Raw genomic sequence first — 26,705 nt, 5'->3', positions numbered from 1 at the left:
TCTCCCATTGCAGTAGGAAAGAAAGCACTGAGGGGTTGGAGAGTGCACATCCACTGGTCACTGGGGCACTGGCCATGGAAATCATTTAATTATGTTTTGCATGCCCCAAGGCGGCCGGGCAACAAGAAGCAACAAAATGCCACCCCAATCGACATGCCAAAGGAGACAATTAACACGCCAGAGCGTGCCCCCAGACCCCCAGACCCCCAGACCCTCAGGCACCGCGGCCCTCGGCCCTCGGCAAATGATTTGCATTCAAAATTCTCATTAACTTTGGCTCTCGCTCCACTTTCTCGCTGGCACTCCCCGCCCCATGCCTATCATGCTGTAGGTCAGCGATGGAGATTTCCGGACGCCTGTTGTTTTGCAATATATTTTTGCCCTGAGCCGGAGCAGAGCCCGAGAACGCAGAGAGGAAGCACAAAGCTAGACGAAACTGTGTAAGTGTCGGGCGTGGAAGCACTCCGGATGCCCTAGCAGCAGGGGCAAGAGTGTGGGCAGCGAGAGGTAATCCTCAAGTAGGTGTCTGGGATTGGGGTTATCCCAGCGTCATAAGTATATCCCTCCGGAAATCCTAAGCTCCTCTCCCCATCTGCATATCTCCATATCTGTACCAACTCTGCTGCGGTCGCGCAAGCACCACGACCGCGTTAGGGTATTGTAATAACATGGCTCTTGCAACATTTAGCTCCACATTGTGGCGCGTTTTTTACGACTCTTACTTTGCCTTTCGCTTTAACACGGTTTTAAATTGTGGTCGCAATTAAATATTTAAATTGTATTTTATACAGTGAGCGCACATTTGCGACTGCAGATTTGTGTGTGTGCGGGCGTACGAGTATTTATGCGACTTAGTGTGTCCTCCGCCTGCTTGAAGTGCGGTCAATTTTCAGTAATTTGCTTGCGGTTTTTACGTTGCCTCACTTTCAAAACGTATTTAAATTATTCAGTCCCGACCAAAAACGTCAACAGCACGGGATGTCAGCGTGGCTGCTGCTCAAGACGGACTTCCCTGCCAGGGCGCATAAAAAGGGGGCCGTGTGTGGCCCACATTACACGTGCTGACCCCCCTGGCACACCCCCCACTCCACGCTGTCCCTTTGTGTGTGTGGTTTTTAATGGGGAGAGGGACTTGTGTTTGAAACTTATCATTGCTGTTTCATAATTGAAATATTAAATATTTAACACGCCACATTTGCCTGACGTTCAGGGTCGGGAGTCGGTTCACGGGACACGGGACACGGGAGTTTCGATCGCCAGACAACACCCCACCGGACGTTTGTACTCATTGGCGATAAACGCTGAATTAGACTGAACCAATGTCGAATGCTTGAAGCAGTATTTAACCAGCAAGCCAGCTGTTCCTAGCCGTGCTAAAAAGATCCCATTCTCAAGTGCACGAGGCATTTTGCTTCAAAGAAAACGGTATGCCCAGATGTCACGGAAGTGACGAGGCAGTGCGAATGGCAAAGTATTTATTTAAATGAATATGACAAAGTTCGGTCAATGCTCTTATGATACATGTATGTATGTACATATACGGAGATGAGAACACTAGAAACCATTAGAACATTAAAACATACATATGTACATATGTATGTCTTTACTGTCTCCGTCAATATAAAGCCCTGGATCGTAATTTCAGTCAGTTCTGTGCAAAGCACAGCGTGTCAGACTGTCATCTGTCCATTAGCAACTGTCAGGGTAGATCCCACCTAGAATATTAACGAGAAATAGATGCTCTATTATGAGAGTGCATCAGCCCCGGTTTCGTATAAAAAGAGCAGAGCAGCCAATGCAATATAAATATAAAATGTACGAGCTATGTGACTAAAAGTGGGCCACGAATTCGGCCCAAAAACCCAAAAAGTGGAAGCCTTTCCAGTACGTATGTATGTATGTATGTACTTCTGGGTACCGCCTATGTATTGTATGTAAATAAGTACCTTATCTTATGATATATCTTATATACTGCTGCTCCTCGTCTATCCTCCAATTAGTGACCAATATTCGCCACTGACCTTTGCGCTGTAAGGAGCGGGGCAAACCTTTTATACGAAGGTAGTAGTCCCTGAGTAGTACTAGCAGTCTCTCTGGCTATATCGATTCGACTTTTAATGCTGATCAAGAACAACAAAACATATACTTTATGGGGGCTTCATTCTGGCTTGGTCAATCGAAATCGGAACCCTTTAGTGAGCAGCCCCAACTTGTTCGGGCCTGTTCAGAGCTTGATGCACAACTGAAAAACTGCAAAACTGCACAACTGCACAACTGAAAACCTGAAAAAGCGTAAAAACAGCACAGATTCCACTGCAATTCAACCATCAACGCGAACATCAATATCAATCCAGCAAATAGGTGCACTTTGTCATTTTAATCGTGGTCATAAATCGTTGGACTGCTCTCTTTTCGGGCGTCCACTGCTCAGAATGCAAATATGTGTGTTCGAGAATTGAAAGATATTTCATCGTTGGCAACGAGTGGAGCGATTAATCAATTATGCATTCGTTTAAGCATTTAATCGCATTTAATAGAATGTATCGAGTTATGTACATAAATTAATTGATTTAATGTGAGGCAAACAAATTAAAACACCGCAAGCAAAGTGCTCGTGTGTGTTCGTGACTCATGTGTTACATGACTGAGGACGCCCCCCAGTCTGACTGCAGTTAATGAAGACCTCAACCTCCCTCCCATCTGGCCTGGTTTGCTTCGGTCTGGTCTGGTCTGGTCTGGTCTGGTCTGGTCTGGGCCCTCGCCAGCGGACAGAGGCCATATTGCTTTTTCTGCTTTGACAAGCGGAAATGACAGTTGACGCCATTTTGTTGCAGATTCGTCTCTTTTTTCAGGCAGTTATTTACGATTATTTGTCATGGGTCTCGTCCGGCTATTGAACCAGACTCTGCATGACGTTCGAATAAGAGATTGAACAATGAGATCTAGAGACAAGAGAGAGCGTGAAAAGCAGTTTCTGAGACGATCAGTCAGTGATTAAATTCTACATGGATTGTCCAGTGGGGTAGCGAACTCATCCAGAGATGGAAAGTTGCTAAAAGGAAATACATGGGGACAGCAAGAGGTCATATAGCGAATGAGTAACTTCCTAATCAACGAATCAGTGACATAAATTATAAATATATGAATCGTATAAAAGGATTTTACCCTGCTCCAGCAAGTGCGGCAAGCCTCAATGGGTGCTTGGGTTCTGGGAAAACACGTTAATGGTCTTCAATTAATAAATATTTAATATTTATAAAGCTGTCATAAGGTGAAAAATTGTGCAATTTCGCTCATTTATCAGAGAGCGCCTCCTGCCAGACAGCTGTCAGATGAAGCCGCGCTGAGGACGCTGCCCCACCCAGTCCGTCCCAGCGGATCCCCTTAGATCTGTCAATTTGCTGCCACTGCTGCTCCCAAAGGATGTTGTGCGGCTCTCCTGCTGCTGCTGCTTTGCTGCGTTGTTGCTTTGTTGCTTTGTTGCTTTGTTGCTTGATTGCGTAATGTGCGCATTACAGATTTAACAGCAAAATGAAACAATTCTCCTTGGGCCAGGGCAGTCCTGACAGAATGTAATTGTGCTTGGGCATAACTGAACGATTTATGGAGAGTGTTTATGCACGTGGCCGGCAGTCGGTCTGGCCCTTAAAATGCTTCAGTCGTTTCAATTATTAATTGAGGTCCAAAAGTATGCGGAAATATGCCTTCCCCTTGGCCGGCCCAAGACGTTATTATTCATGACTTATGCATGTATGTAAGTCCTCCGCATTCGAGTGCATGCTTCGATAGTTCAAATCGGCCCGAAATACGCAATACTCGTATAAATATGTTCTCAGGCCCTTTGTGGAGCCCATCCCTCTGGCCCATCTTCCCTCAAAGGTCATCGTGCTATTAACATAACGAAGACAATCTCTTGAATCCCTCGTCCTTGACAGACTGTCAGTGGACCTAATCGTCACTTGATTGACATCTGAAAGTTTTGCAAAATGCTGATAAACGGGAGAGCATGGAAATTCAGTTCCGCGTCGAGTGGTGGGAAATGTCTTCTGGAGCTAAAAATGATTGATAGGTGGCTACGGCTGCGTCATGTGTCTTTGCGTCTCGCCGGAGACGCAGTTTTTTACATAAAATAAGAATGATATGGGGAACTAGTGGTCGCTAAACGTTGCGTCCTTTTCGAACGTCCTTTTACAGCACACTTTTGCCCTTTCCTGCCAATCCTTGAAGGCTATTAGGACACTGTTGTTTATGTCAGAAGGAGAACAGAAGGGTTGACCACTTCGTGAAATTCTCTTCCCCGAAGTGCGCGGGGCTCCTAAGCAAAGCAGTGCACTTGTAGATACTACTCCTTGTATCTCTAGCACCTACAAATTTGATCCATTTTTCCCAAGAATGTGAATCGATTTCACTCTTTCTTCTAACAATTAATTTATATCAGCGAATTTATATGCTCCTCATGCCATAAGTCAGCGGTGGGGACGATGCATCAACAGCTGAGGATCTGCTAAGTGATGCATCGAGTGTATACACACATGAGATATATCTTATATAGAACATCTCATCATACACGAACCTAATACAGTTACTGTACGAGTAGGCCTACGGCAGAAAGTTTGATTTTCCCGTCCTGTGCAGTTAAGATCATACAGAATGAATGGATCCATTTCGCTAATCTAAACATAAAATGCTAATTGCGTTGCATTGATCCACAAATTGTCCCTACACCCTGCTTGAGCTGAGTGAAATTATATGTTAATTACCCTCACAAATAGTGAGCAGAACTGCGAGTTTTCCTCCGGTTTTCGCGTCCCCTGCACTTCGGGTCGCCAGCTTTTCTTTGCCTATGAATTCTGCCCATCTCAAGGGTCCTAAGAAAACAAACGTCGTCAGGTTTTTGCTGGCTTTTTAGGTTAATGCCACGCCTACGGCGCCAGCACCTACGCAAGTGCAGCCCCAGTTCTTGGTGCTGTTGTTGTTGTTGTTTTTGTTTTGCCTCATTCCATTCCCATTATGTAAATGCTGTTGCTGCCACTACTGGAAGCAGAGACAAGGTAAAGTATAAAAATGAAGAGATGCAACAAAAGGGTGTCGTAGAAAGAGATACCCATTACCCATTACCCATTAGTCATTGGTGGAATGATTACCGCGTCTGTAGTTTTGTAGATGGCTAGCAACTAAACGAGTTTAGCAAATAAAAAGGATGTTTTCGAATCAGTTTCCGGCATTTATAGGTACGTATTTCCTGAGATTTAGAAATACAAGTGCGTAGAGACATGTCTGCAGAGGGTGGCTGGCGTCTAACAAAACTCCCCCAATCCAGGGTACCTGTTCGAGGAGAAACTGGAGAAGACTTGGCGACCGAAGACGAAGTGAGGAAAATGCGTCACTTTTAATTTGTTTGCCTGCCGCCTGCTGCCTGCAGCCTGTGCATCGGCCCCTGTTTCTGCAACAACCACTGCCACTGGCCTCGTCTTCGTTGTCTTTGTTGCAACAAACTTGTCGAGCACTTGTCCTCGTCGTCCTCGTCGTCGTCGTCGTCGTTGTCGTCGTGTCGTCGTGTCGTCGTCGCCGTCGTCTTCGTTGTCGTTGCCGTCTCCTGCACTTGGCCTGTCTTGAGTGTTGCAATTAGCAAATAAAATAAGTAGCACTCGCTGCTATTGCGTGGGTATTGCCGATGTAAAGTGCAGGAATCCCATCTCTTTTTTCTCCCTGCCTCCTTTCTGCTTCTCTTCCTCGGACGGCTCCTTCTCCTGCTAGTCGCGATTCTCCTGCTTCGTTTCGCGCAGCAACAATGCTGACAACAATGGCCGAGTTAATTGCATACAAACACGATGCAGCAACTCTGGTGGGGTACAGTCACGTGCTATGCAAATTAGTTTCCGTTCAACTTAACCTTGTTAGAGCCATCTGACAGTGCCTCTATCTCTGTCTCTTCTCTTCCCTTGCCTCTGTCGCTGTCGCTGTCGCTGTCTCTGTCTCTGCCCCTCCTCTGCCTCATGCTTGCTTCATGGGACCGAGTGCCTAAAAGTAAGCAACAAGATGCGTTTCGGAATATGCATGAGAGGTCCCTAAGCAATTTCAATGCAATTCAACATGTCGAAAAGGAACAAAGACTTGCACAAAAAGAAGACAACATGGAAGGAACACTCTTAGAATCCAAAGCCACGGGAACGAAACAAATCAGTTGTTTAAAAACAAAAGGATTTGTGTTTGATCTTCACCTTTTGTTGCATACTGTAAGCCTTTATCTGCTCCACCTGCTTCACCTGCTGCGCCTCCTGGCGCTTACACTTACGCAGATTACAATCTACTTGAATGGTTCGCCAGCCTTCAAGGCAATATGCGGCTAAACGAGGGGAACCAGAACAGCAAAAGCACTCGAGCCAATTCCGCGCCGCTGCCAACAGTGTGGCGAGTGTGGGGAGTGTGGGGAGTGTGGGGGATTCCTGGCCTGCCGTTTTTTATTCGATTTATGGATGTGTGCAAAGTGCGCCAGAGAACTGCAGACCATCTTTAAAGCATGTAGAGCAATGTCAGAAGTGAAACAAGGAACGATAACTGGCTGTAGAATAATAGCTCATCCGAATATATAACTTTAATCTGTAACAGCCTTATACATATGTAATTCTGAGACGCCTGTAAGAGTGCATTTCGCTTACAGTGGACCCATGGCAATGCCAGCTAGTCGTTAATGTTCCAGGTCGTTATTTTCCAGGCGAAGGCACGCCAAAGTCAAAGACAACGCAGAAACTACGGTTGGCCAGGATAACGATGTGGAGGAAAAAAGTAAACACAGCCAAAATTTTAAATCGATATCCCGCCTGGAATATTTTTCAATTAAAGATAATCCCATCTCGGGCAAGCAAAGAACGATGCCCATAGATATCTATAGCTGACTAAAATGCTCTAAAAACTGAAATGTTATTTGCCTCGAATGCATTGAAACTAGAAGCAAGAGACCACCAATTACGAGTGCTTACACAATGAGACACGTGGACCGAAGTCCATGTGATTCTGAAATGTTCTCACTATGAAATGGACACAGCCTGGCTTCAGAGGAGTAACAGAGCCACCTGTGCTGGTTGGACTAGCTCGGACTATGGCTGTACATGGAGCTGTGGCTGGACATGGAGAGATTTATCAAGTGATCAAGAATGCACCAGTGCATGGGGTTGGATTAGGATAGGCAGCGCTTCTTTTGTGCTACGAAAAGAATTCCAGATAACATAGATACAGGCGCACACCAGCACCACTCATTATACATCTCTTTGGCATCTTTTTGGCAACTCCTGAGTCCTGAGTTTAGATTGTTAGATTTCAATTAAGGGTTTTATTGTTCGATGGCTTTATGCAACCAGTTAGAGGGCGACAGTTTGGGCGGGGAGTTAGAAAAGGACGAAGCGACAACAGATAATTTAAGAGGACTCGGATAGACGTTGTTAGAGGCGATGGTACATACATATTTTGTAATCGCCTGGGCTGTGCAATGATTTGATTGATTAAGGTTTTTCCAATATTTCCACATCGAGCGAAGAGCCGATTCTTGCTAGTATGCATCCTGAAATCAGTTGGCTTCCCTCAATGGGAAGATCAAATTTGTTCATATTTGTTTTTTCGGTTGTTGTTCTGACTTTTGCAAATGTCAAAAGGCTAACTAATCCAATTTCGAAACGTTTAAGTTGAGCAAATAAATGCAATCAATTGACAACACACAAAGCGGCAACAGAGAGCATAACTTAATAATGGCAACACCAGCAGCAGCCAGCAGCCAGCAGCAGCCAGCAGCAACTTGCAACCAGCAACAAGCCGAAAAACATGAGCACTACGGCAACAACACTATGGTGACAACGATAACATCAATTGGTCGCATGCAAATGAGCGTTGAAAATCAAATCGCCTTAAAATCTATGGAAATGCGCTTAAGTGCTTAAGGGGGAGGTACCCCCGAAACAGTTGTACAGTTATACAGTTATACAGCTCTGCAGGGATAGACAGGGAACGAGAGAGGGAGAGGGAGAGAGAGAGACAGAGCATGGATTTAAGCAAACATGCTCCTAACCACGGGTCTATGGGGCTGCGTGTGATTGTGGGTGGTGAGTCGTGAGTGGGGAGGGCAGCACGCCTAGCTTTATTTCCGACAACAAAATAAAAGGCAAACACACACACAAAAGGAATTCCAGCCGTTGGCAACAGTTTCCGAACAAATAACGCGTATACTCGTACGCACGGAGAAACATACACAGGAAGACACTCGAACACTATCCGGCACTAATTCATTCAAGTACAGGGTGTCGACAAAGTTATCCGAGCTCAGTCACAAGGAGCTCAAAGAAAATGAATAGTCACTGAAAAACAAACACGATCGTTATCTTGCGATGAGCGATGAACGATGAACGATGAACGACGAACGACGAACGATGAACGATTACCTAATTCGAGGTCGGATCAAGAACCTGAACTACCAAGACAGAGAATCATAGCTTGCCTTCGATATTGAAGAGCAAAGGCAATGATTGCTTAAGCACCTAAGCATCGGCATTACGGATCGTCTAAGTAAATATTATGCAAACTCAACTCAGTTACCAACAAGCATCGAACCGAGCGTTTGAATACTTCATAAGTTCATATTCGAGGTGTTGAATACTAACAATAAAGAGAGCAAACTACCGATAATTACGGATAGTGTTCGTGTTCCAGCCCAGAAAACACTGGAAGGCAGCAGAGATACCGGAGATACTTCTGTCTGGAGCACCCTGCACGAGCTTGGTGGGTGCTGTGGCACACGCAATGTCAACAATTTGGTTCGCCTTTTGTTCGGGGCTGGGCGGTCATCATTTTTATGACCCACTGTGCATACATTTTAAGCAGCTTAAGTTTGCATTGTGACCACCCGAATGGGGAGGCGGAAAGTGTTGTGGAGACTGCCCCTCTCTGCACAGTCGTTTGGGATGGGAGGACATTTGCCATTTGCTAATTGCTTGGCCGGCACAACAAAATTGTTGAAGCAATTAGCAGAGTTAGAGGGAAAAAGAGAGGGAGAGATCAGAGTTCAGAGTTCCGAAGTCCGACCATCCGCCCCTCCCTCCGATGCCCCGTCCGACCCAGTTCCCCGCCAGCCCATTCGAATATTTCAAATATTTCAATCAACTGCCTAAACACTTTTCATCCCCCCCCCCCCTCACACACACCCCCACCCACTCAGGAAACCTTTTCCCCAAACGAGCGTGAAAATTGAGTGCCAACTCTGTGGCAACTGTCGAGTGGGGCAGGTGCGGCTCCGGCGGGTGTTTGGATGTGGCACGCGAAATTTGAATGCGAAAAATAGCTATTCGAGTGTCAAATCAAATGTCACTCGAGGTTCCTGGGTTCCTGGGTTCCTGGGGAATGAGAAGAAGAGTAGTGCCCCTGGACTGGGCCAACTGGCATCCAATGCATTCAGGAATTGGGTTTTGTGGGTCGTCGAGTCATTTTAATGACATTCCCGAAGTGTTCGCTATTGCAATTTGGCAGCTCTCCTCTACGGTTTCGTATTCAGCTCCAAATATTCAGCCGCAGCCACATCATCATAATCATTCTCCGAATCTCCATCTTCATTGGTTCCATTATTAACATCACTTGGAGCTGCTATTTGGAGTGCATTGTTCTTGTTTTGGTTGTCGGTTTGCTGTTAATTTAGTAGCCTGACTCTCCGACTCTCGTTGAGATGGACTCGTGTCGAAGCCCGAGTCTAATCATTCTTGCTAGATAGAGTAGTCCTGAGATATTCGAAAATATACTCGTAGACAAGTATATGGAAATATGTATAACCTTAACGACGAGCGTCTTTAGCTTTACTTCCAAAAAAGCATTGATTGCTTCAGTCATATGACTTGACACTACTCTTATACAATAGGGATCCATTGTGAGCAAAACAAAATAAAACTACCAATTTAATCATGAAGAGATCATAAGGCGATGAAGCAAGATGGTGACCCTCGGCCATCGAGACTCTGGAGCCCCGCAGCTGCAACTGCAAACGGCTCTCTGACAGGCAAGGAAAAGAAGACTTGCCGACTCGGTGTTGGCATTACTGAAAGATGCGTCCAACAGGGGCGCACAGGAACGTTAATCGGAAGCATTGCGCAAACAACCTCGATTCTCGGAGAAATTCAAACCCCATAAGCCTCATACCCGCATACTGGCCTTCACATGGCCTCTAGAAAAAATTAATGGGCCCATTTCAAAAGGATACTACTCGTATGTCAACCGACTGTATATCTTCGCAGATTCAATCTGATGGGAGACGGGATCTCTCCGTTTGAGCAGCCACATCTACATATGTACACATATCTGCTCCTGATAATCGCATCTCTTACTTTTATTCCACTAACCCACTAGAGTTGCCTGGTGAACTGCTCCTTCGCCAGCACTAGTGTTGACCTGCCACACACTCCCACTCCCACTCCCACTCCCACATGCACACATCGTAATCAAATATTTTACATCTACATACGTACAACACCAGAAGGCATCTGAGAGGGTGTATGGGGATTAGTTTTGCAAATTGATTGGTTTTTGAGGCTGTCACAGCTGGACCTCTGGCAAGTCAATTAGTTATTGGCAATTGAATAGCGACATACCCACAGACACGCATCCATATGCCACAAATCCGTAGGGAATGCACCACAAGTTGCAAGCTTATCAATTCTTCCAACATAAGAGGTTACTCGGCTGTTTAATCTGCAATCAAGCGTGCCCTAGGTCATCAAGAAGCTTTTAGCTCTTTAAACTTGAATAAAACGTAGTGAAGTATTATACGTGTATGAGTTCGAGTCGCTGTTACTCGCCCCAACAGAGTCTTTTGGCAAGAGTTGGCCATTGGTCATTCAAATTATCAATATTCATTTTGACGAGCAATCGTGTATACGATATTTTTTGTCAGTCGTTTGGCCTTGCAGGTTATTGACTGTCATTGCGAATCGAATTGAATTTCATCGAATAGGAAATGAAAAGCGTTTGAATTGGAACCGTAGGTACAGTTCGGCTTTCAAGCCGCTTGTCAGTAGCTAGTGATGGGTGCCCATTTTTTTGTTAATTGTTCAAGTTTTAAATCTCCGATGATCAATTCTTCTTGTGGTGTCTCAATTCTCAATTTCCTGATGCGCAACACATACGATCTGCCTCATTTGCCTCTCATTTGAGCGCACTCTTTGTCCATAGCTAGAATCAGCACTTTCGGATGAAGGTAATATTCAGTATATGGCTCGTACTCAAAGCTCGTAAGTGCTCGATGCACTTGTTGGCTTGACTCCGTTCCAATTATCTTTGTTGATTTAATTTCTTCCCTCTTGTGATTGAGATCGACGAAATTACGACATGTTCAGACGCACATTTTCGTTATCTTGTGGAAGTCGTTGGTCTGTTCATTCTCTCTGCCATTTCGCATGTTTCTTGAATTATACGTTCGATGGGGCATCTGTGCCATCGATTGCGTCTGGCTGGCATTTCTTACTGTAACACACACACAAATCCTGTTCTTGATCTAATGAAAATCGGTATACTTTACGACTTTTTTACTCGTATGTATATATTATACATATGTATATATTTATGTTGCACGTACAGTGGGGAGCAAAAGTGAGTACATACTCATAATCACTGACTTTCGGCGCACATAACAGCCAAACGAATAAAGCCAAGCAAACCAAATTTGTTCCCCATATAAATACGTGTATTCTTAACAAATAAACAATAATTACCAGAACGGATTAGAAAAAACCAAAAAAAAACTCGCATGTACTCACTTTTGCACTTTTTATAAAAATTAAAGTAAATATTAGACATTAATTTTTGAATACGGTTTGGAATGCTCTCTATCAAATTCTACACGTCCTCAGAGATCGCCTAGGTTAGATGGCGCTGATTCGTACTGCCCAAGTCGTCGTTTCACGATTGACCATAGGTTTTCAATCGGATTAAGGTCTTTGAGATAACCAATCCATCAACTTAAAATTTTGATTAACCAGCCATTCTCGAACAATTTTCGCAATACATTTCTTTGGAAAGTCAAGAAATTGGGCTCTGAACAGAATACCATACATTTTTTGTAGAGGACCAACGTGCTATCATAATATTTCAATATTTCATATTATTTCATATTACTATGGTCTGAAGATGCTTTACATAGTAGCACGTTGGTCTTTCTTTTGGTCTTTTATTTTTCATTATGTGAAAAGTTCTTATTCGTTCTTTCAACTATTGTTTATTTGTTGAGAATACAAGTATTTATCTGGGGAAAAAGTTTGGTTTGCTTGGATTTATTCGTTTGGCTGTTATGGGCGGCGAAAGTCAGTGATTATGAGTATGTACTCACTTTTTCTCCCCTCTGTAAGTGGTATCGCAGCCAATTAGTGCCGCATGCTTTTGCCCTCTCTGTCATTTGGCATAGCTGTTCGGAAAATTGAAAGCGGATCTGTGTGCTGTCTCACTCAATTTTGTTTGCCCGTTTTATTAAAAAATACGGCGCAGTGCTGTATTTAATTTCATATTTATTTTCCAAAACAACAAATATATTAAATGAAATCAAAATAAAAAAGCAAAACAAAACAAAACAAATAATCGCTAGAAACTAGATTCATAATCATATTTCTGTGCGTGGCTTATGCTGTGCACAAAAGAGTTAAGATCGAGGCAGACTTCAATATAGATTATCGTGAAGACGGTTTAGTGCAATTGATAGTCGATCAATACCGCCTACAACCGATAAATGAAGGAGTGTTCTTTTGGTTTCACGACTAAGATCTACTGCAAAAAAAAACCAACTGAAATTAAAATAAATTAACCTTAAATAAAAGCGGTTTGTCGTTACTGCTAAATGAGTTATTCCTGCTTAGATGGCCACTCGAATTTCGTAAGTGATGCTCTCGAAAGTAAATTCATCTGGTTTGGTTAATCTTAGGGGGTCTGAGCAATTCAGACCTTGCACCGCTCCTGGGCATACTCGAGGGCATCCGTGAGAATGCGACGCTCCAGCCGGCGGTACTGCACCACCAGTAGATCGATCTCCTGGCCCGGCAGCTCCTTATTAACCTCCTGCTTCTCCGTAAGCTGTATTTTCTCTAGTTGCTGAAGTTCGTCCGACTCCTTGAAAGTGGCCTCGAGGACGCCAAGCAGCAGCTTGAGCCGCTGGTACAAGTACTGCCATGTGCGCGTCTCATGGTCCGTCTCCAGAGCACAGTCGATGTGCAACAGATCTACGGCGCGCTCCAAGTCGCTGCCCCAGTGCTCCAGCTGGTCGGCGCTCATGTTGAAGACGCGCACGAAGGCCAGCAGCTCGCCGGAGATGTAATCGGGAGCCGGAAGCACCCTAAGCTCCGCCTTCCGCTCTATGTTAAGTCTTGCCAGAATCTTGGCCCGCTGCTCGACCAGGGCATCCGAGAGACCCAGGCCCAGACGGATCTTTACGTAGTCCTTCCGGTTGTTCACATCTATGAAACTGTGAGAAACAAGAGAGTGATGCTTTAAAGAAGCGATCATTGGGACATCCGCTATGCACTCACCCGTTGTGGACCAGCAGATCGGCATTGGACCGATCGCCGTAGTAGATGAAGAACTGCTCGCCAGCCTTGCAGGCCTCCTGGGCCGTGCAGTCCATCTGGTGGACACCGCTGTCGTAGTAGGAGGTTATCTTCCCGGGCCTGTGATTGGCCATGTCCCAGTAGGGTATCAAGGCCGAAATGGGCAACTGGCTGAGGTCGTCACCGTCATCGTTGGCCTGAAGCTCACGAGGCACCAGATTCTGACGCGTCATCACCGTCGACACTGCCCACCTGCAACGAAAATGAGAAAAATGATGGTCACACGAGAATAGAGATCGGATCGGATGGCAAAGCAAAGCAGAGAAATCAGCAGTCGCAAAGCTTTTTGCTCATGCATTTTTTGGTTTTCCGCAGCCTGACCACAAGGAAAACTTTTCCATTTAATTGTGCATAAATTTTCAAATTTAATTATGAAAAGCAGCAACTTGTTTGAAGTGGTTAAAGAGGAGGCCAAGGGTTGGCCTCGCCGCCACTCACTTTGTTAGAAATCACCATGAACAAGAGCAGGACCAGGACCAGAACCAGAATCAGAGCAAAAACAAAAACCGAAACCGAAACCAGAAAAACAACACCAGCAGAATGCAGAAGTTGGCTCTTTTCTGTTGGCTGTATTTATTTCTGGCTTGTGAAATCACCAAAAAACTCTGCGAAAGTCCCAAGGAGTAGGGAGCAAAAGGAGGACGAGGATCTCTATCAACTTTTTTCTCTCAACCTTTTCCTTTGTATTGGCTGTTGTGTCCCAATGGCGGGACACAACTTCTACTTTCCGCTTTCCACAGACTGAAAGTGGGCGAATATTTTTAATAAAAGTAATAAGTTATCAGCTGGCAATGCCAGTGCTGGAGAGACCCAAGTGAGTGTGCGGGCTCAGGGTCTTTGAGCCGACTTTACCTCGGCAAAAGTTAATCAGCATTCATAAGTCTCATCCTTCCTGCCACTGCCACTGCCACCGCCACTTCCCTTTGCCACAGTTAAGCGGATAAATGAGCTTGAATGCGCTCTTAAGTCGCTAGGTAGGCAGACTATTGGCTCTGGTGACTTCTGTTGTCCGGCCATATCTGATATCTTTACTTGCTGCCTCAGGCTTGCTGCCTGTCTGAGTGTCTGTCCCACCTTTGGAGACCCCTATCGACGACAAAATCATCGCTTCACCTGACACTTATCGACTACTACACCCCAAAGACTGGGTGCTGCCTAGCCCGCCTAGGCCACAAAAAACGGCAACTCCAGCGGGGTAGCTTCTGAAGGCCAAAGACAATGTTGGTAGCATCCTACTGAGCCAGCGCCTGCCGTTGACAGGCATGACAGGCTCGCAGTGTGTGTCCTGGCAGTATTATGGTGCGAGACCCCAGTCCCAGCATGCCGCATGCCGCATGACGAATGCCGCATGGCTCTGTGCGTGGGTATCAACCCAAGGATATTGATTTAATAAACTCTTCCGCATCTCGTTTTTAAGAGAATCAAGCTGTCGACGTCTTCTCCCCCATGATTTGGCTTTCTGCCGTGGCTGGAAGCCTTGGATTCATTAATGGGATCGGAACATTTTCATTTACCCCAGAAAATATTTCTGCTTATCAGTGTGGTCGTTATATTCGGTGACACAAATATTATCTTTAGATGTACAGCTGTACATATTTGATTCCCTGGTCTGGTCAATGGGTATATCCCGTGTAAGAACCAAGGCTGTTTGCCTGCTCCGATTGGCCTGAAATTTGCGCGTCTGTTCTTTGGACAAGTTGAGACTGCTGCGATACAATCCGATTGCCGGCTCATGTCGCTCTTTTTGGTCCACCTTCATTATGCATGCATAGACAGACGGCTCGGCTCCTTTCAGGCATTCCCAAAACAGGAAAACCAAAAGGAACAACAACAACAAAATTGAAGCCGGGAGATGGAAAGGAGGCGGAGGCGGAGGCGGAGGCAGACAGTGGAGGAAAGAGAGATGTCACGGCAAATGACGTGAGAGAAATGCGTGTAATGGTCGGGTCTCCGGCATTCTCTACTCCCTTCTCCTTGATTCGATTTTCCCAGGCTTATGCATCGACTTTCTTTCGACTTCTTGTCTTTCTGTGTTTGTGTCATTCTTCGTTTCTCAGCTTCCCAGCTTGCCAGCTCTCCGGCTCTCCAGCTCACCGATTTTCTTCATTATTTTTGCATTGTGTGGCAGTTTCGTTTCGCAACTGGGGGAAAACTTGCAGTTTCCTTACAGACAGTCCTCTTCTCAGTGTAATGAGTTTTTGTTGCCGTCGCCAAGTAAAGTTTTTCGTCAACAATTTAGTTTCGTTTTCCTGGCACTTCTCTCTGGCATTTCTTGTCACTGGCTTTTGGGTTAATTATTTCTCCAATTATTTCTTTCTGTCTGCCATCCATCCAGGATAGTATCCTATTCATGCAACCATCGCAGCCACGCACGGGTCAAAAGCTATTCACCGACAAATTTTCAATGGAAAACCGCACTATTAGCTTGTATCCCAGCCCAGCCCCATCTTCCCCTCAAGGGGCACTGCTCGAAGATGTATGTACATCGCTCGCATATGCCTGCATATACATACGAGTATGTATGTATCAGGAATCTGCATTAGTCTGATTACATGCGGACGATGATGGGCCCCGGGTCGTCCGGCAGTTAATCAATTTAATACATACACATCGCACAATATGTACACCCGCATGTATCCACAATGTATTATCTGTGCTTGTCATCATAAATCGCATGCACATCTTTATCGCAGCCTCTGAGCGGCAGCACATCGTCCTGCTCCTGCTCCTGCTCCGTCTCCTTCTCCTGCTCCAGCTCTGCCTCTGTCTCTGTCTCCGGCCTGGGCTCCTGCTCTGAGCCCTAATTGAAAATTAATTACGTGAGCATAAAAGAGCCTGAAGTTGCTCTGGAAGCAGCTCCAAAGTTGTCGGCGAAGTTGATGGAATACGATCTGGGGGAGGGGTCCGGCCGAACAGACCGCCTCCATTGTGTGTCGGTAGGGGATATCAGCAATGGCAAATAGGTAGCAGCATTACATGGAAACCCTCGACGGACCCTGGACGAGAAACTGCATCAGTCTGCAGTGGAATCCGTCAACGGCCACCAGAACTCACGCCCACATGTGTAGGGCGTATGTAGGTACATGAATGGTATCCCGATCGCGTTTCACTCAAGGTAAAACCTTACATCCGTGGCTGGCTAAGACTTACGATAATTTGGATGCAATACTTGAATGCACAAGTTCCAAAGGTCAATGCTGATTGACCTATTCCTTTGGGTTGGGCGTCCGGCAGCCCCTTCGTGGAGCATTAACATCCATGGAGCAAACAAGGATAAGAGGAAGTGAAACGGGGGAGGAATCGAAATCAAAATGCGGGCCAGATGTACAGATGTGCCACCAATCAATCCGGTCCATCAATCAGTCCGACGATAAACCTATAAGAACACGCACATATGTACATACTCCTACACACACATAGAAATAATAATAGCAAAAGCAATTTGATAAGACCCGTGCTCTGCCAACACTCCTCTCACACGTGTCTTCTATCTTTTTCTCCTGCAGCTGCTGCAAACAGGCGTTTCACTGATTGTGGAGGATGGCAAGGGCTCTGCTGGGAGCGATGGCAACGATGGGAACGATGGGATCGGAAACGCCAATGGAAATCGTCGTCGCACTGCCACAGTGGGCATGCGGAAGCGAAAGCGTCGACCCCAAGTGCCGATGGCCCCCATGGGGGCCACCGAGGATGACACGGGAGCTGGCTCTGGCTCTGGCTCTGGCTTTGGCTTTGGCTCGGGTGCGGATTCGAGTTCGAGTTCGAGTTCGGCCTACTGGCGTGGACATGTCGAGGACGATGCGGAGGCTCTCAGGAGGCGCAAGCAGCCCCTAGTCAGGGAGCCGATGGCTGCCCTGGAACGGGAGAGGGACAAGCAGCGACATCGGCAGGAGCCCACCCACAGCAGCCCTCTGGATGCCAGCGTCCAGGCGAGCAGTCCGAGCAAGGCCTATCGCCGGCCATACGGCCAGTCCAAGAAGGAGCAGGATGCGCCGACTGGAGTCAAGCTGCAGACATCGGTGGACCTGAAGAACATCCTGAAGAACTCCGGCGGCCTAAGCCTGAGTGAGATCCTGCAGCAAAAGAACCTCTCCCTGGACGACCTGCTCAAGGGAAAGCAGAATGCCCTGCTGGCACTCCAGACCACGGCCATAGCCCCGGCCTCCTCCGCCCAGCCACAGGGGGAGACCCACAGGAAGCAGAGCCACCAGAGCAAGCAGGGAGTGCGCCGCCTGCCCCCTGCCTACCTTAGCAGCAGCAGCAGTAGCGCCACCAGCAAAAGCAACAGTAACGAGAGCGACGAGGAGGAGTCATTGAGGACCAGGGCCAAGTTTCCAACACTTCAGCGCTTGAAGCTCTTCGGCAGCTCTTCGCGGGAGAGCAGCACCACAAGGCGCACTTTGCCCACTCTGGGCAGCACCGCCACCAGCACGGTCGGACCCAGCAGCAGTAGCACCACTCGCCTGCCGCTGTACAAAAAGAGGCAGCATATGCGTTCCACCCTGAAACCTCCGGGGCTCTTCAAGTCTGCCACCACCAGCGGCAGCAGCAGCAGCAGCAGCATCACGAGCAGCACGACAGCAGCAACCACCACTACGCAGGAGGTGGACACGAGCACGCCCATCTTCACCAGCACCCTGGCCAACAGCATTGAGGAGTCAGAGGATCAGGAACCAGAGCAGGCACAGGAGCAGGAGCAGGAGCAGGACGAGCCTGAACCAGACTCGGTCGAAGTGGAGTCTGGGGAATCCTCCCACACGGAAACACCACTAGCACCTTCCCCATCGCCGGCCAGCCCAGCCAGCCCAGCCAGCACGGCCAGCACCACCAACAATCCCAGATACCGGCTGCGCACCGCCAGCAGCAAGGAGAGCCAAAAGCGGCTCAAGGACAACTTCATTCACCAACACCACCACCACCACCACCCCTACGATGGAAATGTTGTGGAGAGCATCGAAGATGTGCAGGTGGATATGGATGCTGAGGGAGAAGTGGGCAAGAGCAACAGCACAGAAGCAGCAGCAGGAGAAGGAGGGGGACCACCGCAGCCAGGCAATGCCAGTGATGAGCTGAACTACAACGATGATGATCTAGAGAACTTCTTCGACGAGGTGGAGAGCCACACGCACCACACACGAGTGCCCGCACCAGAACCAGCACCATCTCAAGCCCAGATTCCACTCGAACCACAACCGTCCACTGAATCATCGTCTGCACCAGCACAGCAGCCGCCAGTGAGTCTGGTGGACGACGTAGATGATCGCACCGATCTCCTGGAACTGATCGAGGATCGACGATCGGGGAACCGCCTGTTCAAGGTGCTCGAGCAGCGGAACATGACCCTCGAGGAGCTGATCGAGCACCGAAAGCGCGGCTCCAGCCAGCTGCACCTGTCCACAATCGTGAGCGGGGGCGATGAGCACTCACGCTTCTACCCTGGCCAGAAGGTGGTGCTGCAGGACAACATGGACATTGTCACGGCCTTTGAGAACTTCCCCCACTTCAACCTGATGGACCTGAAGAGCGTCAAGCCCGACGAGATCAAGACGGACTCGCAGGGCTCCAGCTACTTCACCTCAATCATAGACATCGAGCCGAACGACAGCGAGAAGCCCGGCAACCGAGGTATTACCGCCTTGCGGCTCCGACGCCAGCGCCAGCGGTGGCAGCAACGCCAGCAGCACCAGCGGCGGCAGTGAGTTGGTCGGCGCGAGTGTCCCGTCCCCCTTTTGTTGTTTGTTTGGAGTGTGCTGAGCTGTGCTGAGCCGCGGCCTCTCAATCAATCAATCAATCAATCAGTCTATCTATCAATCAGCAGCAGCAGCGGCTCAGCACACCAAAAGCACACGTAAGTAACGGCTAGGAGTGCGAGGGATATTCGAATGGCGGCTGGCAGGGGGCGCACCTCCCTCTCACAGGTGTATCGATAGCCATCATCGATGCTTCCGAGATGACCGATGACCATTTCTAGGCAATAGCCAGGCGGAGCTGCTCGCCAGGAATACCAGTAGTACTCGTAAATTAAGAGTATCGGTTAAATATTGAATATTCATTTCAAACACAAGCTCATTAACTCTCAATACTCTGAATAAATTGATAAAGATGATGGTTCGATTATCAATCCATAAGCTGAATCGAATCGCTCATTGATAGCTCATTGAAAATGTATCGATAGTCGGGAGTGTACCCCCATGAATGGATCGATTGATACACAGGTGGTGTGCCCCACAGCCAGTTGTGGCAATGTCCCCCGGCAATCCTAGACACAACACACGCGACAGCTCGCTGCAACCGCCGCACTCACACGAACACACACAGACACAGACACGCACACACACCATATACACACTCAATTACAGATAAACACAGACGCAAAAGAAGCTTTATCCCTGATCCACTCTGTATGTCTGCTCTCCCGCCCCCACCATCTCTCCGCTTCTCGCTTTCGTCTATTTGCAGGACCCGCCTATGCACCGACATCATCCGCATCCGCATCATCATCATTGTCCTCAGCAGGAGTATCCTTCAACGGCCAGCACAAGCAGCAGCATTCACGCGGAGAGAAGTCGCTCGGGTTCTTCCCCTCGTGGAAGACGCTGGCTCTGGCCTCCCTGTCCACGGCGACCGAGGAGCGGAGTCCCTACTTTTTGCCACCGCCGCGACTGCTGCTCGATGGGAACGGCAGTGCCCAGGAGGTGGAGGTGGACACGGAGCCGGATGAGCAGGAGCCCAGCAGCATCGACATCGACCTGAGTGTGAGTCCCTACGGCGGAGCAGGAGGCGAAGGACTTAACAGTTCGCAGCTGGCCAACACCAAGCTGGCACCGAACGACAATGTGATCGATGAGATCGAAGAGGAGGTGGCCCGGGCTCACGATCTTCTCGACCTGGAGCTCTCCGGTCCCGGATTCCATCGCAGTCCGGCGGCTGCGGCGGCCACCTCGGTGTCCCAACAGCATTTGGGCACCCTATACGCTAGTATGCCGTCCGGCATTCGGTCGGCGATTGTGGCCAGTGCTGCCATTGTGATCACCGCACTGGCTACCTTCCTGGTGATCTTTGTGGTCTGTCGCTGGAAACAGCATCGCCGACGCAAAAGCAGCTATCTGAAGACCTACAACGCGATGAAGAGCAAGCTTCCCCAGATGGCCCAGACGGTCGCCTCGGCCTCGCGTCGCTCCTCGATGCGCCACCACATGGAGGAACTGGTCATTGGCTCCAGCAGAGGAGAGGCGACAGCGGCAGCGGCAGCGTCATCGGGAGGCGGAGCCGCAGGAGGTGGAGCAGGAATGGGCATTGCGAGCATCTCGACTGCCGTCTCCTGCTGCACGCCCGTCCACCAGCTTCAGCGGCAGAGCTCCATGCTCTTCACACGCGACGGATCGTCAACCTTGAGCACTGCCACCTCCCTGACCACGACAGCCGGGGCTGGGCCAGCGGGTACCACCGCGAGCGGTGCACCGCCACCCACAGCAGCGCTGTGTGGACGGTCCCAGGGAGCAGTGGCCAGTGGTAGCTCCAGTAGCTCGGCATCCGCCTCGCTGGCCCTGTCGCTGCGCAGTGCTCACCAGAAGCTCAATACCATGGACCCCAACTCGCCGGAGGTGCAGGAGTATCTCTTCGACACATTGCGCAAATCGTTCGATTATTAGGCAGGCTCACTCAACTATCGATAGAGCGATCGATCACCGGCGATAGGTTTTGCTGTTTAGGCCAAGTTTTATACAAATATACATACATCCACAGATTCCCCACACGCACACACACACACAGAGAGAGAGAGAGATAGAGAGAATACAATTTAGATGATTAATTAGATTAGTTTAAGAAAAAAAAAAAAAAAGAATGAAACATTTTTTTTGTGGTCAAATTTCGAGTAGAGGAATTTCTTCAAGCGAACGAACATTCTGTGAGAGAAAGTAAAACTAACCTAAACTTAGCGAAAAGACAAATACACACACACACACACACACACATACATACACATATGTACAATGCGTTTCATAGCTGTGGGACGAAACCCACTCGCAAGCCTAAGCTCCAAGCTCGAATTCCTAAAAAAAACAAAGAAGAGAAAACAGAGACAAAGCCCATCACAAAGACATCCCTCTGAACACTGTCTCATGGCCATGAACGCTACTCTACTTTGTCTGTAAGCTCGGCAAACTGTCGTTTCGAACTACTCCAGATCTACGCAACACTATAGACCATCAACTATTGCGACTCCTTCGAGCAGGACATACATACATAGGACACGGCATTCCAATGGGTTTCTAAAGCACCAAGCGAAAAAGTTTATAGATCGAATAGAAGTAGCAAAGAATCTTAGCCAGATAAAATACAGTACAGTTGTGTTCGCACGATCCACAGCACAGAGCCCAAATCGAATACCAGATAAGGAAATTCGAGAAAGCAAAACCATTTATGAGGACAATAAATATTAAACGAACAAAAATTAAGACGAATTAAAAGAAACAAAACGAATCGAAAAGAAACACCTTCTTTGGCACTGACGAAAAAAGAAAAGAAACCAAATTTTAATACTCGAATAAAAGAGGGAATTTCATATTAGATTGGGGCAAATATATACATAGATGGGTGTGGTCACAAGCACAACAACAACAACAACAACTAAATCAACACTAATAGTATAAATTTTCAGTGCACTGCAAGAACAATAAGAGAATTGATTTATTTTTTAGCTGCAGGCACTTTTGATTTTGATTTTCTCCAACCAGCCCCGACCCCACTTTCCATGCCACCTCCATTCCCCCCATCCACCCCCTGCTCACTCCAGAGTCCTATACACTAGAATATCTGTCGACCGTACGAGTATATACATAGATATACCAATATATATATATATATATATATACAAATAAATATAAAAATATGTATGTTTAAGCACGCTCAAATATGTATGTAAATAAGTTTGAATTTGATTTTTTTTGAGAAATAAACTGTAGAGCAAACTGTGGCAAAGACTTCCAAATATTTCTCCATCACAAAAGCGAGGAACACCAGACAGGGAAGCAGATCCACGACCTACAGGTCTATAGATCTATACATAGATCTATCAAATAGGGGGAAGTGCGTATATGTAAAGACACATAGACATAGAGACATCGACACAAAGTAAATAGTTCAGACAGGTCAAAAAAAAAACCAGATGGCTACAGACCTCTCCGACGGACTGAGAGGCACTCATCCAATGTAACTTTGGTTCGATCGTGGGATCGAGGGATCGTTATTATAGCAGCAGTATTATATAGCAGCTCAGAGAAGGTTCTCTGAAGAAGCTAAATAGCTTTGAAAAAACCACGAAAGAATCAAACTTCGGCGGTCCGAAGATTGTATACCCGTCAAGTCGGACGGATTCTCCCATAACTTTTGACCGATCGTTCTTATGAATACTGATATGATATATTATCCACACTATTATTCAAAACTTCAAAAGACCTCTGCGCAAAGTTCAAGACAAAGTTCTATAGAAACAGACAGACGGAGCGACGGACGGCTATATCTGATCGCCCATTTACGATAATCAGGGATATATAAAAATGTACATATACACTTCATAGGGTCGGAGATTCTTCCTTCCGTGCGTTGCAAACAGCTGCAGCTGCAGAAGTGCAAAAGATACTTTGCAAAATCGACTGGATTGCCGGTCTGTTAGCTGCACTGTTGTAGCAATGTGTTAGCACAGGCACTGCAGGTTTTCATTGCTGATAACAGTGTGTTTCAACAGGTACACACCATGTTAAATGAACAATCGTAGCAGAGTGTTTTAGGCGCAATTCGGGAACTGTTAAGGAACCACAAATCGATTATTGCAGGAATTCGGAGAAGATTCGATCAGATCGGAATGGGATCACTTACCGGTAGAGCTCGTAGCAGAGGCCGTGCTGGGTGAAGAGCACGCCCATCGAGGAGGCGCTACTGGCGTCGGGCCGAATGTGGGCGCACTTGTACATGTTGGCATACTGGCGGGCAATGACGCGGCACTGGCGCAGGGCCGAGGTGCAGGCAGCGGTGCCGCGGAGCCGCTGCATCTGCTCGATGGAGAAGTAGAGGACGGTGTTGTAGCGAGCCGGCAGGACGTCGATGTAGGGACGCCATACACTATCCGGGCCGCGCACCTTCTCGATGACCAGGGCGTACGCCAGGTTGAAGTTAGTCAGCAGCGGAAAGTTGCAGAAGAGCTTGCGGTCGGTCTCGGGCAAGTGCTCCTCGGAGAAGATCAGCGTTCGTGGCACGCTCAAAACTGGCTGCTCGGCGGCGATGTCCTGGGTGGCACGCAGGCCCAGCTGATAGCCAGGAAAGATAGCTATCTCTAGACAGTCGGTCTTCACGCCGCCCGCCTTGGCCCATTCGCTAAACGCGGTAACTTTCGCCTGGCGCGACTGGTCGTCGGTGGCATCCAGGCAGACGGCCTTCTGCAACGGCTCCTCCAGCACCATGATTCGCTGCAGCTGTAGCTGCAGCTCCACATACTGCTTCCACTCTTCGTTGGGATTGGCCGGCTGCATGGCCACCAACTCCAAGAGGCGCACAACTAGTGCGTTCAGCTCGCCCCGCTGGCCACTTAAGCTGGGGAAGCGCTTTCCATCGATTTTGTTCTTGTCCTGAGCGATATGGCTCTCGCTTGTTTGATTACCCGCAGCGGAGCCCGATGCCGAGGTCGTCCCCGAAGCGGATCCAGAGGCTGCTTCCGACTGCGTCTGCGTTGGCGTCTGGACCAGCGACGGCGACTGCTGCTGTTGCTGCTTGTTCTTGCGCTTGTTCTTGCCCATTTCGGCGGCTTATGCGGCGTTGTTTGTGCAGCTTTTGGTGTGCGGAGTGTGGAGTGCGGAGGGGACGGCGTCCCAAAACAGTAGCCAAATATGGAAAATACAAGTTAAGAAGGCGACGCTACAGCACGTGCGTGTGTATGGCCGAACAGCTGGGCAGTGTGACCGCGGATTTATCGATAAAATATACCGTCCGACCCTCAGAAATATACCGAAACATACCGCCTCATTTTCAAAATATACCGTAAATATACTGACGAATTCAAGTTCTATTTTACATATTCCTCGTTTTTGATATTCCGTCGAATATTACTAGCTATATAGAATATTTAGCCATGCCATCATAATTTTATACGATTGATGAATCAACTTTCTATTTAACTGGTGTATTATTAATACTTGTTTTTATTGCATTTTGCGTAAAAAGAGGTTTTAGCGAAATAAGTCAAACAAAAAACAAGTAGCGAAATAGGTCAATTAAAACAAACGAAAAAGGAAATTGCCCAATTTTTATATTCCATTGAATAATGGTGATTAACTAAATCTCTGAGCAATGCCCACATAGTTTTATCCCATTGATGAATAAATTTTCTAAAAGATTGGATAGTTTTTAATCCTTGCTTTTGTTGTATTTATTGTAAAAAAAGGTTTAAACGAAAAAGTTCAACAAAAAAAGAGTCGCTATATTGCGTGTAAGCCGTAGTATAGGCCTTTGTATACCCTGTTTTGTTAATTTTATATGAAAGTATATATATTGATATGAAGATAAAACGTAACTAACAAAGACCTTTTCTCAAATTGACATTTTTTAGACATATTCATGTAGATGATGAGTGTTTTGTATATATATCTCGATCCTGATACCTATTCTTGGTCCCTACAAGAAGACAATAAGCTTTAAAATATCGTTGAAGTATTGAAAATAATATTAAAAATTATTGAATAATATTAAAATATATTGAAAATAAATTGTTTTTCCCTGGGATGACAAACATATTCACAATTCTATAACATCCATTTCCCCCAGGGTATGTGTGCTTGGAATTAGCAAGATGTTTGTATATGGAATGGGACTCATTGCTGCGAACCGGGTATTGCCAAAAATATCTTCCGTCGAATATTACATGCTATATAGAGTTTTAAGCTTTGCCCACTTAGCTTTATCCCATCGATGAATACATTTTCTATAACTTTAAATTGCTCGTAAGTATTGTATTTTGTATATCGACTGGTTACGAGTTTTGCGCGCCAAATCTAACTTTTTGAATGTGAGCGAGAAGGATTTAAATGTTCTCAACCGGGCCATAACTAATTCAACAAATACGACGATTCCCTCAATTTTGATCTTCAGTCGAATATCAGCTATATGGAAGATTTAGCCATGCCCACATAATTTTATACGATTGGTGAATCTATTTCCTACTTGATTGGCCTATTCGAAATAATTGTTTCATTCATTTCATTTAATAATCTTAAGTCTTAATAAGACTTATTAATAATAATAAAGTCTATCGTCACTAACGATGTCGCTGGGATTTTTTAACAGCATTTCAAAATTTCAAAATTCGGCTCAAAATTCTAGCAACCGTTGTTCTTCCGTAGACCTTGTCTCACATATAAAAGATTTGAAACATTAATACTCTTAAATCTATTTCTTGTATTTGTTTTTATTAAGTTCACTTCGGACTGGCAATATATATATATACCAGAAATGGCCAGGACTTTTGTGTGTTTTTAATAAACTAAAAAGAACCTCATCATTTTTTAAGAGGACAAATTCATTATCGATTCTCTGCGGATCTTTTATACAGGTCATGCAAATCTGATAATTGGCCATTGACTATGTCTTCAGGGTTTAGGAATGAGAGAAGTTTAAAAACCTTCTCGTTAAAAGGCAACCTTTTCTTTAATTGTATACTCAACTCGATCAAAAATGACTGTGCTCTTTAGAAAAATTCATATTTTTCATTTCTTTCTAATTTTGACACTTCGAGGCTTACATTAATGCCCAAATTAAATTTTTGGAATTCTACGAAATTAACATTGCTGCTTGGATCTAGTGCATTTAAGTCAGTATTCCTTATATATAAGTCTTTCAAATAACAGCTTAATATTAACATATAAGTTTCAGACATATTTTTATATGTTATTTGTGTTACAGCTTTGCTAGGCTGAAAAATGATATTAAATCTATTTATTATAGGCAAAATATAGTCTAGAAAGTAGAAATATAATTTGACTGAAACGCTTTTTATACCCGATACTCAAAATGAGTATTGGGGTATATTAGATTTGTGGT

General features: G+C 46.4%; 2 protein-coding genes across 7 annotated transcripts in view; one reads left to right on the top strand and one right to left on the bottom strand.

The window, feature by feature from the left end:
• Positions 1-22,588, top strand: part of LOC26533195 (platelet binding protein GspB) — a 115,991-nt gene extending 93,403 nt beyond the window's left edge. For 3 of the 4 annotated variants that reach the window (XM_033381634.1, XM_015185428.2, XM_015185430.2), the window contains 2 exons: positions 17,123-19,241; positions 20,076-22,588. In XM_033381634.1, coding sequence (XP_033237525.1) covers positions 17,123-19,241; positions 20,076-21,268 — 3,312 coding nt within the window. In that variant the 3' untranslated portion in view covers positions 21,269-22,588. Of the gene's footprint in view, positions 1-17,122; positions 19,465-20,075 lie in introns of all 4 variants that reach the window. The other variant, XR_004469731.1, reaches the window with a different exon arrangement.
• Setd3 (SET domain containing 3) lies at positions 12,602-24,586 on the bottom strand. Of its 3 annotated transcripts, XR_004469733.1 has the most exons (4): positions 23,496-24,585; positions 13,539-13,808; positions 12,848-13,474; positions 12,602-12,783 (listed from the first exon to the last, which is right to left on the bottom strand). XR_004469733.1 is itself a non-coding variant. In XM_001355231.4 (3 exons), exons 1-3 carry the CDS (start codon positions 24,407-24,409, stop codon positions 12,952-12,954), a joined length of 1,707 nt encoding a protein of 568 aa, XP_001355267.2. In that variant the 5' UTR covers positions 24,410-24,585; the 3' UTR covers positions 12,602-12,951. The 3 variants fall into 3 exon arrangements, 2 of the variants coding, with proteins under 2 accessions (XP_001355267.2, XP_015040918.1); XM_001355231.4 differs by having other exon boundaries at positions 12,602-13,474; XM_015185432.2 differs by lacking the exons at positions 12,602-12,783; positions 12,848-13,474; positions 13,539-13,808 and adding an exon at positions 22,559-23,421 and having other exon boundaries at positions 23,496-24,586.
• Between the last annotated feature and the right edge of the window lie 2,119 nt (positions 24,587-26,705).

Source organism: Drosophila pseudoobscura, chromosome X, assembly GCF_009870125.1.
Source record: "Drosophila pseudoobscura strain MV-25-SWS-2005 chromosome X, UCI_Dpse_MV25, whole genome shotgun sequence".
Classification (NCBI taxonomy): Eukaryota; Metazoa; Arthropoda; class Insecta; order Diptera; family Drosophilidae; genus Drosophila; species Drosophila pseudoobscura.
This window is presented reverse-complemented; position numbering and strand designations above follow the sequence as displayed.